The 25,175-nt window shown below is 40.8% G+C and overlaps 1 protein-coding gene across 8 annotated transcripts in view; it reads left to right on the top strand.

Moving 5' to 3' along the window:
- The window catches only part of ITPR2 (inositol 1,4,5-trisphosphate receptor type 2), a 311,529-nt gene that overhangs the window by 280,737 nt on the left and 5,617 nt on the right, over positions 1 to 25,175 (top strand). For 6 of the 8 annotated variants that reach the window (XM_053405136.1, XM_053405138.1, XM_053405141.1 and 3 more), the window contains 6 exons: positions 2,505 to 2,669; positions 8,344 to 8,527; positions 9,509 to 9,601; positions 10,027 to 10,157; positions 10,567 to 10,732; positions 13,111 to 13,271. In XM_053405136.1, the coding sequence (XP_053261111.1) occupies positions 2,505 to 2,669; positions 8,344 to 8,527; positions 9,509 to 9,601; positions 10,027 to 10,157; positions 10,567 to 10,732; positions 13,111 to 13,271 (900 nt within the window). Of the gene's footprint in view, positions 1 to 2,504; positions 2,670 to 8,343; positions 8,528 to 9,508; positions 9,602 to 10,026; positions 10,158 to 10,566; positions 10,733 to 13,110; positions 13,273 to 25,175 lie in introns of those variants that run through there. The other 2 variants (XM_053405142.1, XM_053405139.1) reach the window with 2 other exon arrangements.

The raw sequence follows: 25,175 nt of genomic DNA on the forward strand, positions 1-25,175 counted from the left end.
GTACTTCTGCCTTGTCAGGATTCAACATCAATCAACAGCCACCATCCAACCTCCAACCGCCTCCAGGCACTCACAGAGGACCTTCACCGCCTTCACTGGTTCTGATTTGAAAGAGAGGTAGAGCTGGGTATCATCCGCATGAACACTCATGAACATCCAGCCCAAACCCCCTGATGATCTCTCCCAGCGGCTGCATGTAGATAACAAAAAGCATCAGAGATCATCAGAGAGAGGATGGATCCCTGAGGCACCCCACAAGTGAGAGCCCACGGGTCCAAACACTCATCCCCCAATACCACTTTCTGGACACGGCTCAGGAGGAAGTAGCAGAACCACTGTATAACAGTGTCCCAGCCCCTCTAGACAATCCAGAAAGATGTTGTGGTTAATGGTGTCAAAGGCCGCTGAGAACTCCAGCAGAACTAGGAAACAGCTTTCACCTTTGGCCCGTCAGAGTTCATTGACCAATGCAACAAAGTCAGTGTCAGTCCCATGATGAAGCCTGAATCCTGATTGGAAGGCATCCAAATGGCCCGCATCCTCCAGACGTGCCTGTAGTTGTTCAGCAACCACCTGCTTAATCACCTTGCCCAAGAATGGAAGATTTGAGACTGGGCAATAGTTGGCCATATTGTCTGGGTCCAAAGATGTTTTTTTAAGAAGCGGTTTAATAACTGCCTCTTTCAGCATGGCTGGGAAGGCTCGCTCACAGAGGGAAGCATTCACCACTCTCAGAGCCCATCGCCCAGTCCTTCCTGGCTTGCTTTTGTGAGCCAGGATGGGCAAGGATCAAGGAGACAGGTGGTCGGTTTCACTTGTCCAAGCAACCTGTCCACATCCTCGGAGGTAACAGGTTGGAACTGACCCCGTGCAACTTGAATGGACAGGACTCTAGCACTCTCCCGCCTGGGCCCTGCTCCTATGGTAGAGTCTACCTCTTTCCAAATCTGAGCAACTTTATCTGCAAAAAACTGCAAAATCATTGCAGGAGATCTTGGGGTCCATACCATGTCTATGACACAGGTGGTTCTGTTACATTGTGAACCACCTGAAGGAGTCTCCTGCTGCTGTTTTCTGCAGATGCAATAGAGGCAGTGAAGAAGGTCCTCTTCGCTGTCATTATCGCCACTTGGTAGGCTCAACATTGAGCTCTAACCCGTGTCTGCTCAGATTCAGAATGAGTTTTCCAATAATCACTTTATCTATAAAGTTGGCTGTTTGTCTCTTTTCCATTCATCTTGGGCCATTAAAAAACTAAGGTAGTAGGGCATACAAATAATCTGTTCAATTTCAAGCCTCAACTCAAAGAAAAGGGAAGGGCGAACACATTTGGGCTGCAAGCACATTCCTAGGCCTACTTTGTCCATTTCAGTATGGAGTTTAAAACCCTGAAATTAAACTGTGATATGATTTTCTTTCCATTCGCTCATTTGAGATCTGTAGAACCACCAAACTGGGCATGGGGATCCTTTGCTGAAACAGAAACAGCTCTAACTGCCAGTGTAGTAGCTTCCATGATGCAATGCTTTGTCCTAGTCAAAAGCTGCTTGACTGGTGGGGTGGAGCCCCATCACTAATGTCCCAGTGGCTGTATCACTGCTACTTACTGGGAAGCAAAGGAGCCAGGGAGGTCAGCGCAGTGCAGGCACACTTGTGGAGTCAATCCAGTGCTTCTGCTGGTGTGCCCTCACCATGCCAACTTCAGCACTTCACCTCTCTCTGTCCTGGTAAACAGCAGCAACATAACTACCAGGAAGCTAGCATTACAGCTTCACCCCACCAGGTCAAGGTTTTTTTGTGGGCAGTTGGAGATAATATGTGGTGTTGGGGGGGAAATGTGAACAGTTGATAATGTGGAGTTGGAAAAACTTGGGAGGACAAATGGTCACGCTAAGTGTATGTGATTATTAAGCACTTAAATGCAGGGACAGCATGTACACAAATTATAGAAAAGTGGAATGCATTCAGTTTCCATACTTAAACCAAACTTCAATTTGGCCAGAACCTCCAGTTCTTCATCTCCATCTCTGAGCAGTAATGCTTTGTCACCTCCTTGTAAATACCCTTAAAATAGTTCTCTTTTTGTACCTGTTAGTTAATAAACTAAGGCAGATTAATAAATGAATGATCAGTAGATAAGAACTATTGACTCTTATAGCCTTAAAAAAAACCACACAAATTAGTGTGGGGTGTCTGATAGGGAATTTGTGCAGTTGGAAAATCCGCTTAATAAAACCTCTGCGCTACGCATGCTCCACCAGTGTGCGCAGTGGTAACCCCCATGTAAAACGAAGATTGACTATATATAAAGAGGGGGGATAATATGGTAATAATATGGTTAATATTGTATTCTAAATGTCTTGGATAAAACACAGTGACTGCCTAGTAATATCTTTTCCATATTTCTGCTGTACTTTGCTTTTGAAATTGTTTTCCTGGTGTGATATTCTAAAGAGATATGGTTCAGATTATTGAAGCATAGCAATTTTTGTCCACTCCCCCAGCTTTGTAACAAGATTGTATTTTTGGTGAGCTTTGTTGGGAATCGAGGCACATTTACTCGTGGATACAGAGCAGTCATCATGGATATGGCCTTCCTCTACCACGTTGCCTATGTCCTTGTCTGCATGCTGGGACTCTGTGTGCATGAATTCTTTTACAGCTTCCTGGTGAGTATATCTCTGGAGTGTGGCTGTTTTGCCAGAATGAAAAGTACAACTCATTTGATTCATGTTAGATCTCAATTCTCACATCATGCAGCTCAGCAGGGAATCATAGAATCATAGAGTTGGAAGAGACCACAAGGGCCATCGAGTCCAACCCCCTGCCAAGCAGGAAACACCATCAGAGCACTCCTGACATATGGTTGTCAAGCCTCTGCTTAAAGACCTCCAAAGAAGGAGACTCCACCACACTCCTTGGCAGCAAATTCCACTGTCGAACAGCTCTTACTGTCAGGAAGTTCTTCCGAATGTTTAGGTGGAATCTTCTTTCTTGTAGTTTGGATCCATTGCTCCGTGTCCACTTCTCTGGAGCAGCAGAAAACAACCTTTCTCCCTCCTCTATGTGACATCCTTTTATATATTTGAACATGGCTATCATATCACCCCTTAACCTCCTCTTCTCCAGGCTAAACATGCCCAGCTCCCTTAGCCGTTCCTCATAAGGCATCGTTTCCAGGCCTTTGACCATTTTGGTTGCCCTCCTCTGGACACGTTCCAGTTTGTCAGTGTCCTTCTTGAACTGTGGTGCCCAGAACTGGACACAGTACTCCAGGTGAGGTCTGACCAGAGCAGAATACAGTGGCACTATTACTTCCCTTGATCTAGATGCTATACTCCTATTGATGCAGCCCAGAATTGCATTGGCTTTTTTAGCTGCCGCGTCACACTGTTGGCTCATGTCAAGTTTGTGGTCAACCAAGACTCCTAGATCCTTTTCACATGTACTGCTCTCAAGCCAGGTGTCACCCATCTTGTATTTGTGCCTCTCATTTTTTTGCCCAAGTGCAATACTTTACATTTCTCCCTGTTAAAATTCATCTTGTTTGTTTTGGCCCAGTTCTCTAATCTGTCAAGGTCGTTTTGAAGTGTGATCCTGTCCTCTGGGGTGTTAGCCACCCCTCCCAGTTTGGTGTCATCTGCAAATTTGATCAGGATGCCCTTGAGTCCATCATCCAAGTCGTTGATAAAGATGTTGAATAAGACCGGGCCCAAGACAGAACCCTGTGGCACCCCACTAGTCACTCTTCTCCAGGATGAAGAGGAACCATTGATGAGCACCCTTTGGGTTCGGTCAGTCAGCCAGTTACAAATCCACTGAGTGGTAGCATAGTCAAGACCACATTTTACCAGCTTCTTTACAAGAATATCATGGGGCACCTTGTCAAATGCCTTGCTGAAATCAAGGTAGGCTACATCCACTGCGTTCCCTTCATCTACCAGGCTTGTAATTCTGTCAAAAAACGAGATCAGGTTAGTCTGACATGACTTATTTTTCAGAAATCCATGCTGACTATTGGTGATCACAGCATTCCCTTCTAGGTGCTCACAGACTGTTTGCTTAATGATCTGCTCCAGAATCTTCCCTGGTATTGATGTCAGACTGACTGGGCGGTAATTATTGGGGTCCTCTCTTTTCCCCTTTTTGAAAATAGGGACAACATTTGCCCTCCTCCAGTCTGCCGGGACTTCGCCTGTTCTCCAGGAATTCTCAAAGATGACTGCCAGTGGTTCTGAGATCACATCTGCCAGTTCTTTTAATACTCTTGGATGCAGTTCATCTGGCCCTGGAGACTTGAATACATCTAGACTAGCCAAGTATTCTTGTACTATCTCCTTAGTTATTCTGGGCTGTGTTTCCTCTGCTGAATCATTTGCTCCAAATTCTTCAGGTTGGGCATTGTTTTCTTTATCGGAGAAGACTGAGGCAAAGAAGGCATTGAGGAGTTCAGCCCTTTCTGTGTCCCCTGTTTGCATTTCACCATCTTCTCCTCTGAGTGATCCCACTGTTTCTTTGTTCTTCCTTTTGCTACGAACATACCCATAAAAGCCTTTTTTGTTGCTTTTAACCTCTCTAGCAAGCCTGAGTTCATTCTGTGTTTTAGCTTTTCTGACTTTGTGTCTACACATGCTGGCTATTTGTTTGAATTCCTCTTTGGTGGTTTCCCCCCTTTTCCATTTTTTGTACACATCCTTTTTTAATCTTAACTCAGTTAAAAGTTCTTTAGATAGCCACCCTGGCTTCTTTAGGCACCTTCCATGTTTCCGTCTCATTGGTATTGCCTGAAGTTGTGCTTTTACTATCTCCCTCTTAACAAACTCCCAGCCATCATGAACTCCCTTTCCTTTTAGTATTACTGTCCATGGGATCTCACCCAGCACTTCCCTAAGTTTTATGAAGTCGGCTTTCTTAAAGTCGAGAAATTGAGTCCTAGTATGCTTGGCTGCTCCATTCCGCTGTATAGTAAACTTCAGAAGAGCATGATCACTCGCGCCTAATGATCCTTCCACTTCTACCCCACTAACCAGGTCATCAACATTGGTTAGGACCAGATCTAAAATGGCTGTTCCTCTTGTTGCTTCTCCCACTTTCTGGACAATGAAGTTGTCTGCAAGGCCAGTGAGGAATCTGTTTGACCTTATGCTCTTGGCTGAGTTTGACATCCAACAAATATCCGGGTAATTGAAGTCCCCCATTACTACTATCTCCCTTCCTTTTGCATGCTTGGCCATCTGTTCCAGGAAGGCATCATCTATGTCCTCCGTTTGGCTTGGGGATCTATAGTAAACTCCCACAATGAGGTCACTGTTATTCTTCTCTCCCTTAATTTTGACCCAAATGCTCTCACTTTGGCTTTGAGGTTCTAAATCTTGGATCTCTTCACAGGTATACACATCCCTGACATATAACGCCACTCCTCCTCCTTTCTTGTCTGGTCTGTTTCTCTGAAATAGATTGTATCCCTCCATTATTACATTCCAATCGTGGGACTTATCCCACCAGGTTTCAGTGATTCCTATTATGTCATATTTAGTTTGCTGTACCAAGAGCTCAAGCTCATCTTGTTTATTTCCCATGCTTTGCGCATTAGTGTACAGACATTGAAGTCCATTAATCATTCCCCCGTGTCTCTTATTTAAGGATTTTTTCCTCCCACCACTAGGTCTGCGTGCTGTTTGCTCCATTTGGTCTATGACATTTGGATGATCATCTTCATCAATTGATAGACTCCTACCTTCAGGAGCACTGTCTCCCTCCCCCACATTAGTCAGTTTAAAGCCCTCCTGATGAGGTTTCTGAGATTTTTTGCGAAAACATTCCTCCCAACCGTTGTAAGGTGCAGCCCATCGCTTGCCAGAAGTCCATCTTCAAGAAACTGCATTCCGTGATCTAAGAATCCAAACCGTTCCTGTTTACACCATTTGCGAAGCCAGTTGTTCACTTCCACTATTTTTCCCTCTCTCCCTGGGCCACGTCGTTCAACTGGGAGGACAGATGAGATGACAATTTGTGCATTTATATGATCCTCAGAGGAATGGCAGCCAATCCTGGTGTTCTGACACTATTTGTATGACGCTTGTGTTTGTCCACATATGTTGGTCATTAGTCACACCCATATTGCATTTTTAGATGTACAATTCAATCATCTTAGGATGATTGACACCTTGAAGGATGCGTTTCTTATTGGTTTGTGTGGGTAAAAAATATGACATATTTTAATACCATTGATTAATAGCAATAGTAGTGATGCAAGTTTAAAGAACATCATTCTTTAAACTGACATTCCCTCTTCCTTCTTTAAACAAGAACTTAAAACCATGTTCTACTTATTTGTATTATTCACCTCTGTTTGCAGAATGTACTTTTTTGTGGAATACAACACATGCATTGAAGGCATCTCTGCAAATGCTTGGAAATGAAGTCATAATATTAGATCATATTACTTTTATCATTAAGGAAGGTGAGGCTGCCATCTCAGGCAGCAGATCTAGAGCATTGTTCATGGTGACAGAGGAGATGGACAGATCTGATGCATGAGCATCAGTTCCATGCTCATGAATCAGGAAGCCTTTAGCTGCATGGTAACAGATTTGCCTACTAGGCAAGTAGGCAAAGTGCTATTGAGATGAAAGGGTACTGAGCCCGTGTGTAGTAATATGTATTTGAATTGGATTTGGGCAGAGTACCTCACAAAGTATTTGTGAGAATAAAATGGAGGGGGGTAAGTGTGTATGTCACTTTGAGTTCCTTGGATAATAGAATCATAGAACAGGGACTCTGAGGATCATATATTCAAACCCCCTCAATGCAGGAATATATAGCTGTCCCATATGGGGATTGAACCTGCAATGTTGGTGTTATCAGCCAACTGAGCTATCCAGTGCACAGATGGGATATAAATTTAATAATAAATAAACATACAATATTAGTGAATGCCATTTGGGTTTTCTACCTGAGTAGCCAAAATGTTTTGAGCCAGCCTTATGTCTTTATCCCTTAGTGTAGAGGTTTTCAACCTTTTGGAGTCCATGGCTCACTTGACCAACCACATTCTTTCTGCAGCTCCCCTGTGGAATACAGGGAAATCCCTACTTACTTGGGAGTTCCATTCCAGGCCACCGCGCCCATCACCAGGACACCTCCCCTTCCTTCCTTGGCTTTGAAGGTTGCTGAGGAGCTCCATTTTGCTGTGTTATAACCCTCATAGAGTCTGAACACATTTGTTCCTGCTCACAGTTGACCCAGCCCATACATCCCTGGTGCATCCATCAGTGCTGTAGGAACATTGGCAGCTTTTTAAAGCTTTTGCCATGGTCTAGTTTGCTGCATAAGAGTAGGTAGTTACATGAGGCAGTCAATGAGACTGGTGGAGCTGCAGCATTTTTAAGCTGCTGCTTCTGTTACCATGCAGCTAAAGGCTTCCTGTTTCAATTTGACTATCTTCATTTTAAGTATTGATGATTCACCCATAATACTGGATTTGTTAATAATCATAGTTATTGCATTACTAGTTATTACATGATTAAAGCACCTGTACTCGGGTGGAGTTCTTTTAAAATATTTTTTCTGAGGTGTTCATATGGTGTGTCTATCCAGTCCCATTTTTTTCTTCCACTTTTTAAACTTGTGTGCCTAGGACCTCTTTGTGATGGATTGCAATGATAAGCTCCATACTGTTTTGTTGTCCCATTATAACAGAGAGCCATACAGAAGGTGGTTACTTGCTGGTTTAAGTATTTCTGTCCAACTGCTTCCAATATTCAAGAGAGCTAAGAACAAGCAGTCATCCGCATAAAACAACAACAACAACAAAAAACTATACAAAATAATCCTACAGGTGTTAAGATTGCTTTAATATCATTAACATAAAGCAATTTGTATGCCATGGAAAAATCTTGATGCTTTAGGATTAGTTATGTGAATTGACAGAAAGTGGTGTCTTGGGCCAGCTCTGGACAATGCCCGCTGAAATCATTGTGCTGCTTATTCCTCTAATGCAGTGGTTTTTAAGTTCATGCAAAGCACTGAGCTATCTGTTAGTCCCCTGCATTACTCAGTCAGAAATGAGAGTGCATCCTAGAACACACTCAGCAGACACATGGCTGCACATAGGCAGGGAGGATAGATCTTGGTGGGCAACCTGCCTTTCACAGAAGCTTGTTCTGCATTACTGATTTTCTCATTGAGAAATTTGTAAGTTTTTAATTGATCCTGGGATCCCCCAGATCAGAGTTTGAAAATGTCTGCACTATTGCATTACTTGAGTTCAGGTGGCAACCACTTTAAGGAGCTCTGCTGATCACTTTTCTGTTTTATGTTGTGTCCCCCCCCCCCCCCCAGTTATTTGACTTGGTGTACAGAGAGGAGACTTTACTGAATGTAATAAAAAGTGTTACGCGGAACGGACGCTCCATTATTTTGACTGCAGTATTAGCGCTCATCCTTGTGTATCTCTTCTCCATTGTTGGGTTCTTGTTCTTGAAAGATGACTTCATCATGGAGGTGGAAAGAACACCTATCACAGGTATTGCTCCTACTAGCAAAACTTGTTTCCACTGTAGTGTATTATTAATTCCAGATAGGATCCATCTCTATTCCAGTGACAACAGAATGCTAGATAGATAATGGAGTCTTATTTGGGTAGTATCATTTTGTGAACTTTGCTCCTTCAAATCCTTTCTTTTGAGCACAAATTCATCATTTGTGATGCATAAGGCAAAACAGGTGTTTGATCAAATAAAGCTGATATATACGTCGTTTACTCACTTTAGAAATGTTAAATTAGTGTTTTACTCAACTCCATGCATATTTATAAATGAGAATCAAACAATGTTTTCATCCTTGAAACTCTTTAAATATTCTGGATTTAAAAAGATGATGCCTCAGCTCAGTGTCCTCCTTGTCATTCTTTGTGAATACTTTAATGATTTTTAAAAATTGATGTTATTTTCATATCTGACAGTTGTTTCTAGCTTTGAATATATTTCATGCTAACTAGATGGAGTTCTGTTTGATGTCAGTTCTGTAATTTAGGCAGAAGCAACAGTAAAATGCCTGTCATATATTGTAAATGTGAAACCCTGATCTCTTCATTACTGCCAGTGCTTTAGTCTTCTTCCTCAACAGTCTTCTTTCATTGTTTCTTCTGACACTAAGTGAGAGATTTGGTGACTTGTAGGTTTTATCATAGCCAGAACACACAATTATTTGGGAGTTCAAATGTTATTTACATAATTGTTGTTAAGTAAAACAAAGGTAGAGATATATCTCAAGCTGTCTCGTACAAATTAATAAAGCAACAAAAGACTTTTATCCACAGATTTTGCAATGTATTTAAATTTAGGTCCTTGATCAAGTGAGTATATCTGAAACCGAAATTTGGTTCCAAAATGTGAAATTGTCAGCCTATTTCTGTCTTAATTTTTAATGTGTCTGCTGATACCCTGTACATATATTTTTGCAACAAATCATTCCATTGCCAACATTTTGTTCTTTGTTCTCTCAGAAAGTGGCACTGTTCCTACCACAAGATTAACAGCAATGATGGATACATGTTCAAAGGAGAACTGTAGTACTACAATACCAGCTTTAAAATTAGGTTGGTAGAATGCTCACAAAACATTTTCTGTTTTTCCCTGTGCAAGTATCTGCTGCTTAGTTAGACCAAAATGAGATTATATGCAGAACACATAGTTGCCCCTAAAAGCAGCCACCATGTGTATCCTCCTCTCCTCTGCCCTGTCTCTGCATAATGTCCAGAAAAAGGGGGGGGGGAGGTATTACATAATCACAAGGAGAGTTTCTCTGTCAGTACATCATTTCATTAGCTTGAAGGGATGGGGGAAATTCTCAACACAATGATGTTATGTCAGGCATTTTATTCTACCACTCATTACTGAAAGTGGAGGTGTTTGTCTGCCAGTTTGGCAGCAACCACATGTTCTCTACATTTGTCTAGTTCTGCCATTAGTCAAAAGCTTAGTGGAGTCCTGTTTCATGTACATACATGTGTTCCATCCACAGATGAAGAACCAGATGAGGATGGGATTGAGAGGACATGTGACACTCTGCTAATGTGTATTGTGACAGTTCTGAACCAGGGCCTGAGAAATGGTGGTGGAGTGGGTGATGTGCTCCGAAAGCCTTCTAAAGATGTAAGCATTTTGTATGATGTAGCTTCATGCTCATGCATGCTAGATAGATAGACAGACAGATGCCTTTCGATTTTATTTGGAGTGTTTTAAAGGGAGTGCCTTGATCCCATTCCTTGCTTTGGCTGGATAATACCCATATTCACTTAATAGATTTTCATGTCACCAAGCTAATTCGTCAGTGTAAACCAAACCAGATGCAACAGAACAACCATGGGTAGTTGTGGGGTGGGGTTTATTTTTTAATGTGGAAATATAATACATATTTCCCGCTGCATCAACATAAAATGAACAAGATGTAATTGCTTGGCCTGAATGGATGCTCTGAAAACACAGATGATCCAAAGTACCGGTAAATGTTTCTCAGCTGGGTGTAAATTGACATCACGTAGAAACATTATTGTCATTTCAGGAACCCCTCTTTGCTGCTCGAGTTGTCTATGATCTCCTGTTTTATTTCATTGTCATCATTATTGTCCTGAACCTAATTTTTGGAGTCATAATCGATACATTTGCAGATCTCCGAAGTGAAAAACAAAAAAAAGAGGAAATCTTGAAGACAACCTGTTTCATTTGTGGTATGTGTTAGCGAGCTATTAAATTGGGTGAGGAGAAAGCAGTTTTAAAGAGTTTTATTTAAGCTTATTCCTTTCCGATAGTAAACCAAATGGCAGTCAAAATATCACATCGATGTTCACTTGCTCTAGGACCTAAGTTAGTTTTGTGTTGTCATTGCTACTAATAACTTATGTTTGGGTGCTTTCAGTTATTACCTAATTAATCCAGTATGAAGGGTCTGTGGTCTGGTTCTCCAAACAACATGTATGTAACTGAATTATTTCAGACCTGTTTACGTACGAGCTGTGCACGCCAACCCCACCTACCCACCCCCACCAACCCCAACCCCTTTGGCAAGCCCTGCTTTACACCTCGTCAACCCCTTGCCCAAATCATCACAGTTTGCCCAGTCCAGATAAGATAGAGGCGTTACATGTTCTCAGGTCCAAAAGGTAAGGAGATGACCTGTTCCAGACAAGGTTGCACTTCCTTTGAAGGAGCAGATTATTAACAGTGATACTTTTGGAACCAGCACTATCACTGGAGGTCCAGAGGGGTTTGTTGACTAAGAGTGGCTATTTCCAGCTACAGCTGGCTCACTAGTTATGGACCCTTTTAAGACAGAGATGATGGCCACTGTTCTCCGTGGTCTTGCAACCTTCAAATTGCAATGCCAATGAAGATGCTTTGGAAACTTCAGCTGAACCAGAATGCAGTGGAAAGGTTACTGGCTGGGGTGATCTCTAGAACGCAAATAACTCCTGTTCTAAATCAACTGCACTGGGTGCCAGTTTATTTCTGAGCCCAATTCAGGTTGCTCACATTGGTATTTGAAGCCCCGCATGATGTGGGCCACAAATATCTGAAATACTTCCTCCTTTCCCAGAGACCACCCTGGGTGTTAAGGTTGGGAATTCAAGGAGTGGCAAAGAGCTCAGCAGAGGACTTTCTCTGTGGTAGCTCCAAAATTGTAGAACGCCCTACAGAGGTGTGTCTAGAATCATCATTATTCAGCTTTTGCCATATGCTGCAGATGCACCTTTTTACCCTTACCCTTGACAGTTAAAAAATATTTTTGTAGGCTTCTTGAAAAGTGTAAATTAACCTGATGAGTTGGTTGATTTGTTGTGTGGTTTTTTAAAAAAAAAAGTATTCTGGTGGTGTTTTAACTTTACCTTGGCAGGTAATAAATCTTAGAAATAAGTAGGGTCATTGGCAAGCGAGTCTGCATGGAACACTTGAACACGCAAGACAGGTATATGGAAGTCTCAGTTATGCTTATATTAGAATTTTTAGGTTGAAATACTGTGGAAGCCAGGGACGCAGGTGGCGCTGTGGGTTAAACCACAGAGCCTAGGACTTGCCGATCAGAAGGTCGGCAGTTGCTCCTGTTGCTCGGTCCCTGCTCCTGCCAACCTAGCAGTTCGAAAGCACGTCAAAAGTGCAAGTAGATAAATAGGTACCGCTCTGGTGGGAAGGTAAACGGCGTTTCCATGCCCTGCTCTGGTTCGCCAGAAAGTGGCTTAGTCATGCTGGCCACATAACCCGGAAGCTGTACGCCGGCTCCCTCGGCCAATAAAGCGAGATGAGCGCCGCAACCCCAGAGTCGGTCACAACTGGACCTAATGGTCAGGGGTCCCTTTACCTTTTTACTGTGGAAGCGAAAAAGTGGAGTGCTTGAGTCTTCCTAGAGATGGGCAAACTTTCCCCATCTTGTTTCTGAATTGGCTTGTTCTTTCCAGCATTTTCAGAGAATTCTTATTAAGAGTTATATGAAATCTTTGAAAGTTCTGGCTCATTTCAAATACTTAGCAGCCCTCTATTGGTGAAGGCCCAGCACACAGCTCCCACTTTCACAAAATCATTGTTGCTGAAAGGTAAGTTTCAGGGGATGAGGACGAAGGGAAAGGGGATATTTGGCAAAGATCCAAACATTTATAATCCTGGCTGAAATTCAAAGGGATTTTCATTCGGATCATAAAACATTTGCTGTTTCCCAGGTCACCAACCTAAGTTCTGAAACTCAACATCATCACTTGTTCGTCATCATCTATTGTTATAGAAGCTATTCCTCTGAGAAATTGGATAGTGAGCATTTGGGCAGCCTGGTAGATTTTATCTTCATTTCCATCCCCTTTATTTTAGATTTCTTTCTTATTGTACATCATCTGGAGCCTTTTCTTTTTTCTTTTTGCAAAGACGGGAAAGAAATACTAGAAATAAATATCATATCTGATATATGCCTTAATGAAATTGTTGGTCTTGAAGACTCTGCTTTTACACTGTGTGTGTGTGTGTGTGTGTGGTAGTTTTTTTAAAAGAACTTGTAATTAAGACAAGTGTTGACAAGATGATGGAGCTAATGAAATATTTTTGGTGTGTGTCTCCTTTTTTGCAGGGCTTGAGCGAGACAAATTTGATAATAAGACAGTTTCCTTTGAGGAGCACATAAAGGCAGAACACAACATGTGGCACTATTTATACTTCATAGTTCTGGTCAGAGTGAAAGACCCAACAGAATACACTGGTCCCGAAAGTTATGTGGCTCAAATGATTGTGGTGAGTCACTTTTATATAAGTCTTACTTCAGAGAGGTGGGCCTTTCAGGTGTTGCTTGCCTAGCACCATCATTACATATTTTAGGCACCAAGTGCAAAACGTCCTCTTTACCCAGGCCTTTTAATGTGGGGGGACAGACGGTTATTATTAATTTTTCCTGTGATAGTTTTATTGGATTTCATTATTATGATATGTAAATTATTTTTTATTGTTGTACACTGCCCTTGGATCTTCAGATAATATATATCTGTATATACATTGAATAAACAACAACAACCACAAGAACTGTGAGAAGCCGCCAACTGTATTGTTACAAAGGTATTTAAATGCATTTGCAGTAACCCAAGGCAAAGGCCCAGCACTGGGCATAATGAAAATATGAAGGCAAAGTTCACAGTTACCCTCAGGCTCCTGCACTCTCATACTCAGTATGCTTATCTAGTTTGTAAGTCTCCTTTTTTTTTGTCCTGAATCACTGGCTGATGTTTCATAAAAGAGAAAATGCCCACTGCCAAGCAACAGTACAAAGAAAGAATAGAGGTCTCCACTTCTGCAATGCATAGAACTATTCCAATAGTATGATGTGCAAAAATGACAACAGCATGAAACTGAGTTTGGTAGCCTGTGAAAGCTGTCCAGACATTTTGAAGTCACTCTGTGTGCAAGCCTCATTGTCCCAAGGATGCAGCTATTTGGAGGTAGGAGACTTGGGAACTCCCAAGATACAGCTGCTGTTTTTCTGACACACTTCATGCAGATAAATTGTAGTTGTAAAGGTCAGCCCTTTCTTTCTCCTTGCGTTTCAGCCCCCCCCCCCGAGAGATCTGTAAAAGCCTTGAAGGGTAAGAAACTGCGTTAGACTTGGTGCACACGGATGCAGTTAGACTCATGTACATCAACTTGATCTTTTATTGCTTGATTTGTCAATTCTTAACTTGACTTAAGGGGCCTTAGCATAGTGATTGAGCCCATACTTTGCATGCAAAAGTTGCCTGGTTACGGTGCCTGGCATCTCCTGTTAAGAGGACTGCAGGCTGCAGGTGATGGAAAAGATCCCTTTATGCCTGAGACCCTGGAGAGTCACTACAAATCAGTCAAGAGTATACAGTACTGAGCTGCCTGGACAAATTATCTGATCAGGAAGAAGGCAGTGTCCTAGGTTCCTAACCTAGCTGTATCTAAGACCTTCACCAATGGGCAACATCTTCACAAGCATATTTTTTATGGATCGCTTTAAAACATGCAAGTGGTGAACAGAAAAAGATTAAACACCAGCACTGGATTAAGACAAAAAATAATATTGGGGGCAAATCTAGCATAATTTTGAAACTTGTATCATTCCCTGGAGAATATTTGGCTAAATGGCTTCCCCTGCCATTTTATCACCTGCAGATTTTGGTCACAAATGTGAATCAATTTTAGTATTGTTTAGTAGCACTTTTACATTATTGAAGGAAGCACTGGGCTTTTATTCTTCCTCACTTCACCCACCATTTCTTTCATTATTTCAATGTGAACTAACAGTAGTAATTCATTAAGTGTATCTCTAGTGCCCGCAGCTGGAAATTACTGGTGCAATGCACTAATGCACGGGGAGGCAAACTAAAGCCCAGGGGCCGAATCTGGCCCAATCGCCTTCTAAATCTGGCCTGTGGATGGTCCGGGAATCAGTGTGTTTTTACATGAGTAGAATGTGTCCTTTCATTTAAAATGAATCTCTGGGTTATTTGTGGGGCATAGGAATTCATTCCCCCCCAAAAAAAATAGTCTGCCTCCCCAAGGTCTGAGGGATAGTGGACTGGCCCCCTGCTGAAAAAGTTTGCTGACCCCTGCACTAATGTACTTTTCATTAGTGCTAATGGTGGGATCTCTGGAGTTGAGCCCTTAAAATATTAACACAGGCACAAAGGCCTCTATGTACTCCATGCTTTGAGTATGAAAAACCAATTTTGGAAGTTTAATGACTTAAAATGTTGGCAGTAGATTGCTGGGTTTTATTTGATACTCTCCCTGGAATGAGCTATGTTGTGGAATATATTGTTTGAGTGGGAATGCTGTACTAAACATAAGTCCAGTTTAAAGAGAAGCACATGGTTTTTAAAAGCTTTTTAAAAGTGGTGGATGGATTCTTCAGCCCAGCTTCATGGTCTGCATCAGAAATAATTTGAGGATACCAGATTCTGCTGCTCTGTGCATATAGGACATTCCCTCCACTGAGTCTCCCAGGCCACCGCTTCCTTCCTTTTCCCTTGCCTGGATCCTGCAGCATTGATGGAAAGCCTGTGCGATGTGTCCTGGCCTCCTTCACCTTGCCACGAATGGGCAGCTGTAAGAAAAGTGTTGACATCATCACAATGGTGCAGAGAGCTCAGCAGCTGGGATGGGGACCTGCTCTGAAACGTGTAAGCTGCTTGCCAGGTTGGGGGAACTCTGGCAACTTTGTAGTTGGAAAAGCAGGTGAGGCTGTGGGAGCAGGGATGCCAGGGACCAGCCTAGCCGGTGGCAGCTGCAGCACCACTTGCGCCAATTGCAGGCTAGAGAGTGGCTGGGCCGGCAGCAGTAGTGGCTGCATTGGCTCCGGCATAGCCCCATTCCTACGCACATTTACTTGGCGATAATTGCCACCTTCTCCCGAAGAAGTAAGTTGAGATGAAGGGACTTGAGGCAGGAATGCAGAGGGACCGTCCAGCACATCAGCAAGACCACAAAAGATACCAAAAAAAATCTTTCTTTTCCCCCTCCTCATTCTTTGCTCCTCCAAAATGCAGATGAGGATAGACCCAGTCCTAGCAGTGAAAAGGAAAGTGCCTTCTGCTTGCTCATTTTCCATTAATAGCACCACAAATCAGAAGCAATGGGCAGTTTTATTTGGCCATGCTCCCCGCTCCCTCTCATAAAGTGCTTAGTCACCTCCATGGTGCCAAAGCATGTGCGTGCATCAATGTGAAGTCACGTCATGACATCATGTGATGTGGCGCACACGTGCTGGGCACCCATAATTTGGGGCCCAATTTGGCGCTACTGTCTCCATCAATGCCACCGTTGTTAGTCCTATTTTATTTATTATTATTTTTTAATCCATTTTAAAAAATTAATTTTCCACATTTCATATCAAAGACTACAAATAAAATAAAGACTAAAATGATGGTTAAAAATCTGGAGAGGAATGCGATAGAGCAATTAGAACAGAAATGTGGAATTAAAGTAGCAAAAAAAGTAAAATACCTAGGGATCTGGTTAACAATGAAAAATATTAATTTAATTAGTGATAATTACACCTCAATATGGAAAGAAATTAAAAGAGATCTGGATATATGGAATAGATTAAAGCTGTCCTGGACCGGGAGAATGGCAGAGATTAAAATGAATATTCTTCCAAAGATGTTATTTCTCTTTCAAACGATCCCTGTGATTAAGGGGTCATCTCAGTTTAAGGATTGGCAAAAAACCCTATCAAGATTTATTTGGCAAGAAGAGACCAAGGATCAAATTTCAATTATTAACAGACTGGAAGGAAAAAGGAGGGTTTTCAGTACCAAATTTGAAACTATATTATGAAGCATCCTGTTTATGTTGGATTAAGGAATGGATCATCTTGGAAAACACGAACTTGTTGGATTTGGAAGGGTAGAATAATATTTTATTTTTTTAAAAAAATATTTATTAAAGTTTTAAGGGTTACAAGAAGAAAAAGTAAAAAACATCATTTTAAACAAAAAACAATACAACACATCACAATAAGTAAAGAAAAAAGGATGAGATACAAAAAAACACAGAAAAATAAAATCCATTAAACAAAAAAAAAAACAAAGAAAAATACAACAAATCTTCCCATTACTTATCTTTCATTAGCTTATTTCCTTGACCTCCTCACACCTCCCTTTTTTGTATTCTAGTTCGATTGTCTATTTCAGCAAATCCTTTCCATCTTTTCAAATTTTAGTCCTGTTATCTTAGTATAATGTAGCTTTACTTTCCCTCCTTTCACCAATTAACAGTCAGTTTTTCCCAAATCCTTTGTATCATTTCTGCTAAAGCCACATAACATCATTCCAACATCCTTCTAGCATTCATTAATTTTACAATGTTTCTGTAAATAGTCTTTAAATTTCTTCCAATCATCCTCCACCGACTCTTCTCCCTGGTCTCGGATTCTGCCAGTCATTTCCGCCAGTTCCATGTAGTCCATCACCTTCATCTGCCATTCTTCCCGGGTGGGTAGATCCTGTGTCTTCCAGTACTTTGCAATAAGTATTCTTGCTGCTGTTGTAGCATACATAAAGAAAGTTCTATCCTTCTTTGGCACCAATTGGCCGACCATGCCCAGGAGAAAGGCCTCTGGTTTCTTCAGAAAGGTATATTTAAATACCTTTTTCATTTCATTATAGATCATCTCCCAGAAAGTCTTAATCCTTGGGCATGTCCACCAAAGGTGAAAGAATGTACCTTTAGTCTCTTTACATTTCCAACATTTATTATCGGGCAAATGGTAGATTTTTGCAAGCTTGACTGGTGTCATGTACCACCTGTAGATCATTTTCATTATATTCTCTCTTAAGGCATTGCATGCCGTGAACTTCATACCTGTGGTCCATAACTGTTCCCAGTCAGCCATCATAATATTATGTCCAACATCTTGTGCCCATTTAATCATAGCAGATTTCACCGTTTCATCCTGAGTATTCCATTTCAACAGCAAGTTATACATTCTTGACAAGTTCTTAATTTTAGGATCTAGCAGTTCTGTTTCCAATTTTGATTTTTCCACCTGGAAGCCAATTTTTTTGTCCAAGTTATATGCCTCCATTATCTGGTAATAATGAAGCCAATCTCGCACTCTATTTTTTAATTTTTCAAAACTCTGCAGTTTTAATCTGTCTCCCTCTTGTTCCAAAATTTCCCAATATTTCGGCCATTTGGCCTCCATATTGAGCTTTTTCTGAGCCTTCGCTTCCATTGGTGACAACCACCTTGGGGTTTTATTTTCAAGCAAGTCCTTATATCTTATCCAAACATTAAACAGTGCTTTTCTGACAATATGGTTTTTAAACGCTTTATGTGCTTTGACCTTATCATACCACAAATATGCATGCCACCCAAAAACATTGTTAAAGCCTTCTAGATCCAGCACGTCAGTGTTCTCAAGAAGCATCCATTCTCTCAGCCAGCAAAAAGCGGCTGATTCATAATAAAGTTTTAAGTCTGGCAGGGCAAATCCACCTCTTTCTTTAGCATCAGTTAATATCTTAAATTTTATTCGAGGCTTCTTGCCCTGCCAGACAAATCTAGAGATATCTCTCTGCCACTTCTTGAAACACTCCATTTTATCCAAAATTTGCAATGTTTGAAACAAAAACAGCATCCTTGGCAATACATTCATTTTTATCGCAGCAATTCGGCCTAGCAATGATAGCTTCAGGTTTGACCATATTTCTAAATCCTTTTTCACTTCCATCCAACATTTTTCATAGTTATCCTTAAATAAATTCACATTCTTAGCAGTCATGTTGACCCCTGTAATGTCAATACCAAATCATCAGCAAATGCTTTCAGTTTGTACTGTTTAGCTCCAACTTGTATACCTTTAACTGTTTGGTCCCTTCTAATCATGTTTAAAAGAACCTCCAGGACCGATATAAAAAGCAATGGAGAGATTGGGCAACCTTGTCGTGTTCCTTTCTCTATCTTAAATTCTTCCGTCACTATATTGTTCACAATTAATTTAGCCTTTTGTTCTGAATAAATTGCACCTATACCATTTTCAAAACCTTGACCAACCCCCATCCCCTGTAAATTCTTCTTCATAAAACTCCAAGAAATATTGTCAAAGGCTTTCTCCGCATCCACAAATATCAAAACTGCTTTAGTATTAATATTCACTTGTAACTTTTCTAGAATGTTAATTATGTTCCTCATGTTGTCAGACAAGTGTCTGCCCAGGAGAAAACCAGCTTGATCTTTATGAATTTCTTCTACTAATACCTTTTTTAATCTTTTAGCCAAAATGTCTGCAAAAATTTTGTAATCCACATTAAGCAAAGATATGGGGCGGTAATTCTTAAGCTGTGTCTTCTCAGACTCTATTTTCGGTATAAGTGTAATATAAGCTTCCATCCATGACTCTGGTGCCCTTTTCCCTTCCAATATTCCATTACAAACTTCCTTTAATGGCTGTATTACCCATTCTTTCAGGGATCTATAGTATCTTGAAGTCAAACCATCCGGTCCTGGAGATTTACCCAATTGCATATTCTGGATGGCCCCTTCTACCTCTTGCTCCGTTATTTTGTAATCCAACATTAGCTTATTTTCTTGAGAGATTTTTTGTAATCCATTTGTTTTCAAGAAACGATCAATGTCCATTTGTTTCTGGGTTTCCTGTGTATATACTTGTTTAAAATACCTCTGAAAACACTTTCTAATCTCCACTGGATTCTGTATATTTTTTCCTTCTACTTCCAAATTTGTAATAGTGTTGAGTTTTTGTCTTTTTTTCATTTGCCAAGCCAGCAGTTTTCCACATTTATTTGCCGATTCAAATGTCTTTTGTCTCATCTGTTTAATTTTCCATTCTATTTCCTGGTTCATCATTTTCATATATTGTACTTGGTGTAACTTTATCTCTTTCAGCATCTCCTGCGACTTTGGTTTCACTCTCAGTTTCTTCTCTCCTTCCTTTATTTTCTCCAAAATCTTATCTTTTTTCTCATTTTGGACTCTCTTTTGAATCGCATTCTGTTGTATCAAAAATCCTCTCATAACCACTTTGCTTGCGTCCCAAATTACTCTTTTTTCTACAGTGGTGTTCATATTTATCTCAAAATAGTCTCTCAGAGTTTTTTGGGCCTTCTTAGTCACTTCTTCATTCCTAAACAATGTGTCATTCATCCTCCATCTGAAGGAACCAGTTGGTGTTAGTTTCAATTCCATCTTTACAGCATTATGGTCGGAGCAGGTTTTAGGGCATATTTCCACCTTTTTAGTCTTTGGGGCCAGCCCTCTAGTTACCCAAATTTGGTCAATTCTTGTCCATGTCATTTTGGCCTCAGAGAAGAAGGTTCCCTCTCTTCCCAGAGGGTTTTTTATTCTCCAAATGTCAACTAAATCCATATTGTCAGTCATATCAAAGAAAGTCTTTGGTAGTCTACCATCCTTAGTGACTACCTGTCTCTGTGCCTTGTCCATATTTGTAGACACCACTCCATTCATATCCCCCATCAAAATAATATTATAGTCCATATAGTCCATCAGAGTCTCATGTAACTTCTTGAAAAATTCCGATTTTCCCTCATTTGGTGCGTAAATGCCTATCAAAAATTTCTCTCCTTGTGATTGAATTTCAATTGCCACAAATCTTCCTTGGTCATCTTTAAAAAGAAATTTCGGTGATAGGCTCTCCTTTGCGTAAAGTACTACTCCTCTTTTTTTTAACTTTGATGAAATGAATTCATGTCCCAATCTTTTATTTGTCAATATTTTCCTATGTAGCCTTATCACATGTGTTTCTTGTAAACAAATCAGGTCCAATTGTTCTTTTTTTAATACATGAAAGACTCTTCGTCTTTTTTCAGGGGAGTTCATCACATTAACATTCTTTTTTTAAAAAAATTATGTTTATTAAAATTTTCAAAAAAATATAAAAGAAAAACAGAAAAGAGAGGGAAAAAAGAAAGAAGAAAGAAAAGAAAAAGAAAAAACAACAGTTGAAAAAGTTTACCTTAATTACATTCCATGCCCAATTTCCTTGACTTCCCCACACCTGCCCTTCTTGTATTCCAATTCCAATTTTTAGCTCAGCAATTTTTGTCCCCCCACTTTACCTTGTTTCCTCTAATTCAATTTACTTAATCAATTTTAACTTCTAAACCTCAATCTTTATATTTCAAAACTTATTCTTAAAATACTTTTCCTAAATTCCCCCCATCAATTTAATTAACCTATTTTAACTTAAAAATCTCAGTCTTTATACACCAACACTTATTCTTAACAATCTTTTGCTAAGGTCGGCCCCAAATCCCTCCCCAAAATCACCATTTTTATGTTAGTGGCAAAACCAACTTAATTAAAACAGAATATATTTATACACCCTTTGGATTCCCGAAGCCCTACCACCCCCTTTCCCGGTTTCGATCCCCAACCAAAGTCCATCAGTCCATCCGAAATCAGCCTGGCGATCTCACATCCGAGGCACTTAACCCTCTCTCAATTTCTCTCTGCCGGTTTTCTTGATAGTCCTTTATTTTAAATTCCGAATCTCGAAGACGCTCTGTTCCAATAAGGTCTATATTTCTTCCAGCCAGACCTCCATATTTAACAATGGAGCCAAAATCTTGTTTCTTACTTCTCATAAGTCCAAATGTCCCAAAGGCTCCAAATTCTACATTGGCCATATTTGTATTCCATATGTCTTCAGATCCCCATAAGAGGAAATCTCTCCAATTTCCATTCTTCACTTCCAACCAGATTTTCATCGTCATGTTCTTATTTTCCTTTATGTCCAACTTGACAGGCCTCTGGCTCTCTTTAGTCGTCTGCAGCATCACAGCGCCTCCTTCTTTCTCATGTTCCTCTTTAAACGCCTCCTCAAATGACTCAGATTCCTTCTCCTGTTTGGCTGTAAGGATTTTTGAATCAGCAACAACACTTCCCTGTTCATCTGCAGGAGCTTGAATCATATCCTTTCCAGGCTCAGCAACTTTATTTACTGTTCCCTTCATTGTTATTACATTCACAGTCAAAACATTTGTCTGCTCCTGTAGTTTTCCCAAGAGAAGGAAGGTCTTTTCCAATTCAGCCAGTATTTTTCCACTTACAGCCATTTTTGTAATGTCCTGAACCCCCTCTAGAGGGATTCTAGTTACTTAATGTCTTCCAATTGCCACCCAAAAGACAAGTTAACCTTTTCTTCTTTATTTTTAACAATTTGTTACCAAATTGTATCAAATGTAACCAGCAAAGACAGCAGAGACAAAGTTCTCCTTTCCCCCCCCAACTTTGACAGCTAATTTGACAGCTGTCAAAATCTATAAACCTCTTCCGCAGGCTCTTTCCCCGATCGCTCCCGGGTTTTGGGGGAGGGGTGAATTCCGTTCTCAATGTTAGCTCTTATCCTCCAGCGCAGTCACTTAAATTGGCCCAATATAAAGTTAATTGCTTTTTTCCACAAAAAGAAAGGTATTCTCACAACCTTAGTAATAAAATCCTTGCTTTACGATGTTTACAAGGCGGGTAGGCAGACTTCCTTTTAAACACCTTGCCCGATCGTGCCGAATTCCCAGAAATAAATTTCCCTTTTAAGTCCAATTACCGTGTTACTCACGGGTCGTTACTTTTGATCCAAATGTTCAAAGGAAGAAGTTAGCGCTCTCCGTCCATGGCATGCGGCTTCACTCAGAAGGGGAAGCAGTCGAACTCTCAGCACCACGCCGCTCTCCGCATCCCATTAACATTCCAGCTTAATATTTGCAGTGCCATGATATAGTTACTTTAATTCTCCTCCAACTGCGCCCAGTGCTTGCTCTTGTTCTGTCAGTGGTGTTAGTATCCCTTTCGCTGGGCAGTCCAGTCCAAAAGATAGCTTTGCTATGTCCACTATAGGTGATCTTCTGTCCAGCACTCTTTGCTCTAGTCCTTTATCTGGTGATCTTCTGTCCGATGCTCCTGGTTCTTTTCCAAGTCCCTTCTGTAGATCCTCTTCGTGGTTGCTCAGAAATTTTTCTTTGTCCTCAACTGATCTTATTTTTATTTTCCTTCCTTTAAAGCTGAAGGATAGGCCTTGGGGAAATTCCCACCTGAAGATGATTCTGTTCCTTCTCAGCAGAGCAACCAAATCTCCATTATTGGACCTAAGGTCCAAAAGGTATTTCGGGATATCTTTGAATATTTCCACACTTGACTGCAATATTTCCAAGGTCTTCTGAAAGTGCCAACCCAAAATTTTGACTCTCTCTTCTTTAGATCAGAGGGTAATCAAACAGTCTCTTACTCTATTCTTCTTCCCTCCTCTTCCAAGCCTAAAGGCACTTACGATTTTCACTCCTTCTTGTTCCAAATCCAGATTCCAAAACTCTGCAAATTCCTGCATAAGAAATTCTATCAAACTATCCTTCTCCAATTCAGGTACAGCTCTGATCCTCAAGTTCGTCTGTTTTTCCTTAAGCTCAATCATAGAAAGAATCAACTTATGGTCCTCAACTTGTCTCTGTATATCTGGGACTCTCTTTGTTTCCAATTGAGTTACCTTGACTTCCACAGCAGCAACTTTTTCCTTAGTTTCCTCTGCAATCTGACGGGTCGAAGTAGATTCCTGTATCAATTTCTGTATGGCTTCTATGTTGGTATTCACCTTTTGTCCCAAACTATTTATACTTTCTGTATTTATATCAATTTTGGTATTTGCAGCGTCCACCTTCGCATTTGACGCGTCCACTTTTACATTTGTCGCATCTACTTCCTGCTAAGTTTTTCCAAAGATTCATTTATCTTACCCAATGCAATCGCTAAAGCTTCTTCTGATGACATTCCTCTTGGTTTGGGTTGTGTTGGTACAGCTGCAGGTGAGGCAGAAGGACCAGATGCTGACGCTCTTCGCTGCCAAGACTTCCCAGATCTTGTTGTTTTTTCTGGGAGTGACAAATCTACTTTTTCTTTCCCATCTGCCATAACACTCAGAAAGTCCAAGGTCAATCCCACAGTCAGGCAGTTTTATCTTTCTAGTGGAAAATTCCCCTGATCCAGCTCTTATAACAGTTTCAGAAACTTCCTCTGGGGGAAACAGTTACAATCCATACTTGTATTGATCCAAAATAACTCCTTTTAAAACATAACTCAAGCAGGAAATTTAGTTTCGATTTTCAGTTACTTTTTTCTCCCTTTTAAAGTCAGAGGGGGACAGTTAGAAACAGTTAAAAACAATGTATCTCTCTTTGACAGCTAGCAGTCAGAGCGCATTTCAGATACGACAGCCTTATTGTCCTATTTGCAGCCCGTTCCCAGGTTCTGAGCAGTGGAATTTTAGCTTCCTTCCCTCTCTCTCGCAGGTATATATAGTCCAAACCCCCCCCTTTTCTCCTGCTTCCCAGAGGGGGGATTTACTATTTTTTGAGGTTGAAATTAATCCTTTCCAATCGGCTTTCCAAGACTCTAGCTTGCAGCCTCTTTGCTTTGTTCTATTTACAAAAGCGGAAGGCGGACTTCCTGTTTATGCCTCCCCACTACAATTCCGAATTGAATCTTTCTTCTTTTAAAAGTTTCCAATTTGTTCTACTCACGGGTAGTATCTTTTAGAGTTCAATTGTCCACAGGAAAAAGTCAGCGCTCTCCGGCAACGGCTGTGCGGCTTCACTCCGTGGAAAAAGCAGTCGATTCACAGCACCGCGCTGCTCACCCCACTTCGCTCCGGAGCCCCGAAAACGGGTTTCCCCGCGAGTAGGAGAGGCATAGGAGAGGCGCAAAAGGTGCCTGCCGAATCCCACGTTCACAGGTTTCACCCGCCTGTGATTTCTGAAGGGTCTCCGCCTTGGAAGGGTACAATAATAGATATGGATGGCATTCTTATTTGTGGCATAACAAGGTGAAAGTCCATAAAGGTTTCATGAATCATATTTTTAGAGGTGCCCTGTATAAAGTTTGGGGAAAAAATAAAAATTTACTAGAAAGAAACACACCCTGGTGGCTATCACCGATAGATATATTAACAACAAAAAAACTGAATATGGAAGGAAAGAGAATAACATATGAAGATATATTAGTAAAAATGGAGAGTGGATGGAAAATCAAAACATACGAGGAATTAAAAGATGGGTTAACAGGGTGGTTACAATACCATCGGGTAAATGGATTATGGAATGAGGATAAAAAATTAGGATTTAGTGAGAAAAAATCTAAATTCCAAATAGAAATTTT

The sequence above is a fragment of the Podarcis raffonei genome, chromosome 10 (assembly GCF_027172205.1).
Source record: "Podarcis raffonei isolate rPodRaf1 chromosome 10, rPodRaf1.pri, whole genome shotgun sequence".
NCBI classification, from domain to species: domain Eukaryota; kingdom Metazoa; phylum Chordata; class Lepidosauria; order Squamata; family Lacertidae; genus Podarcis; species Podarcis raffonei.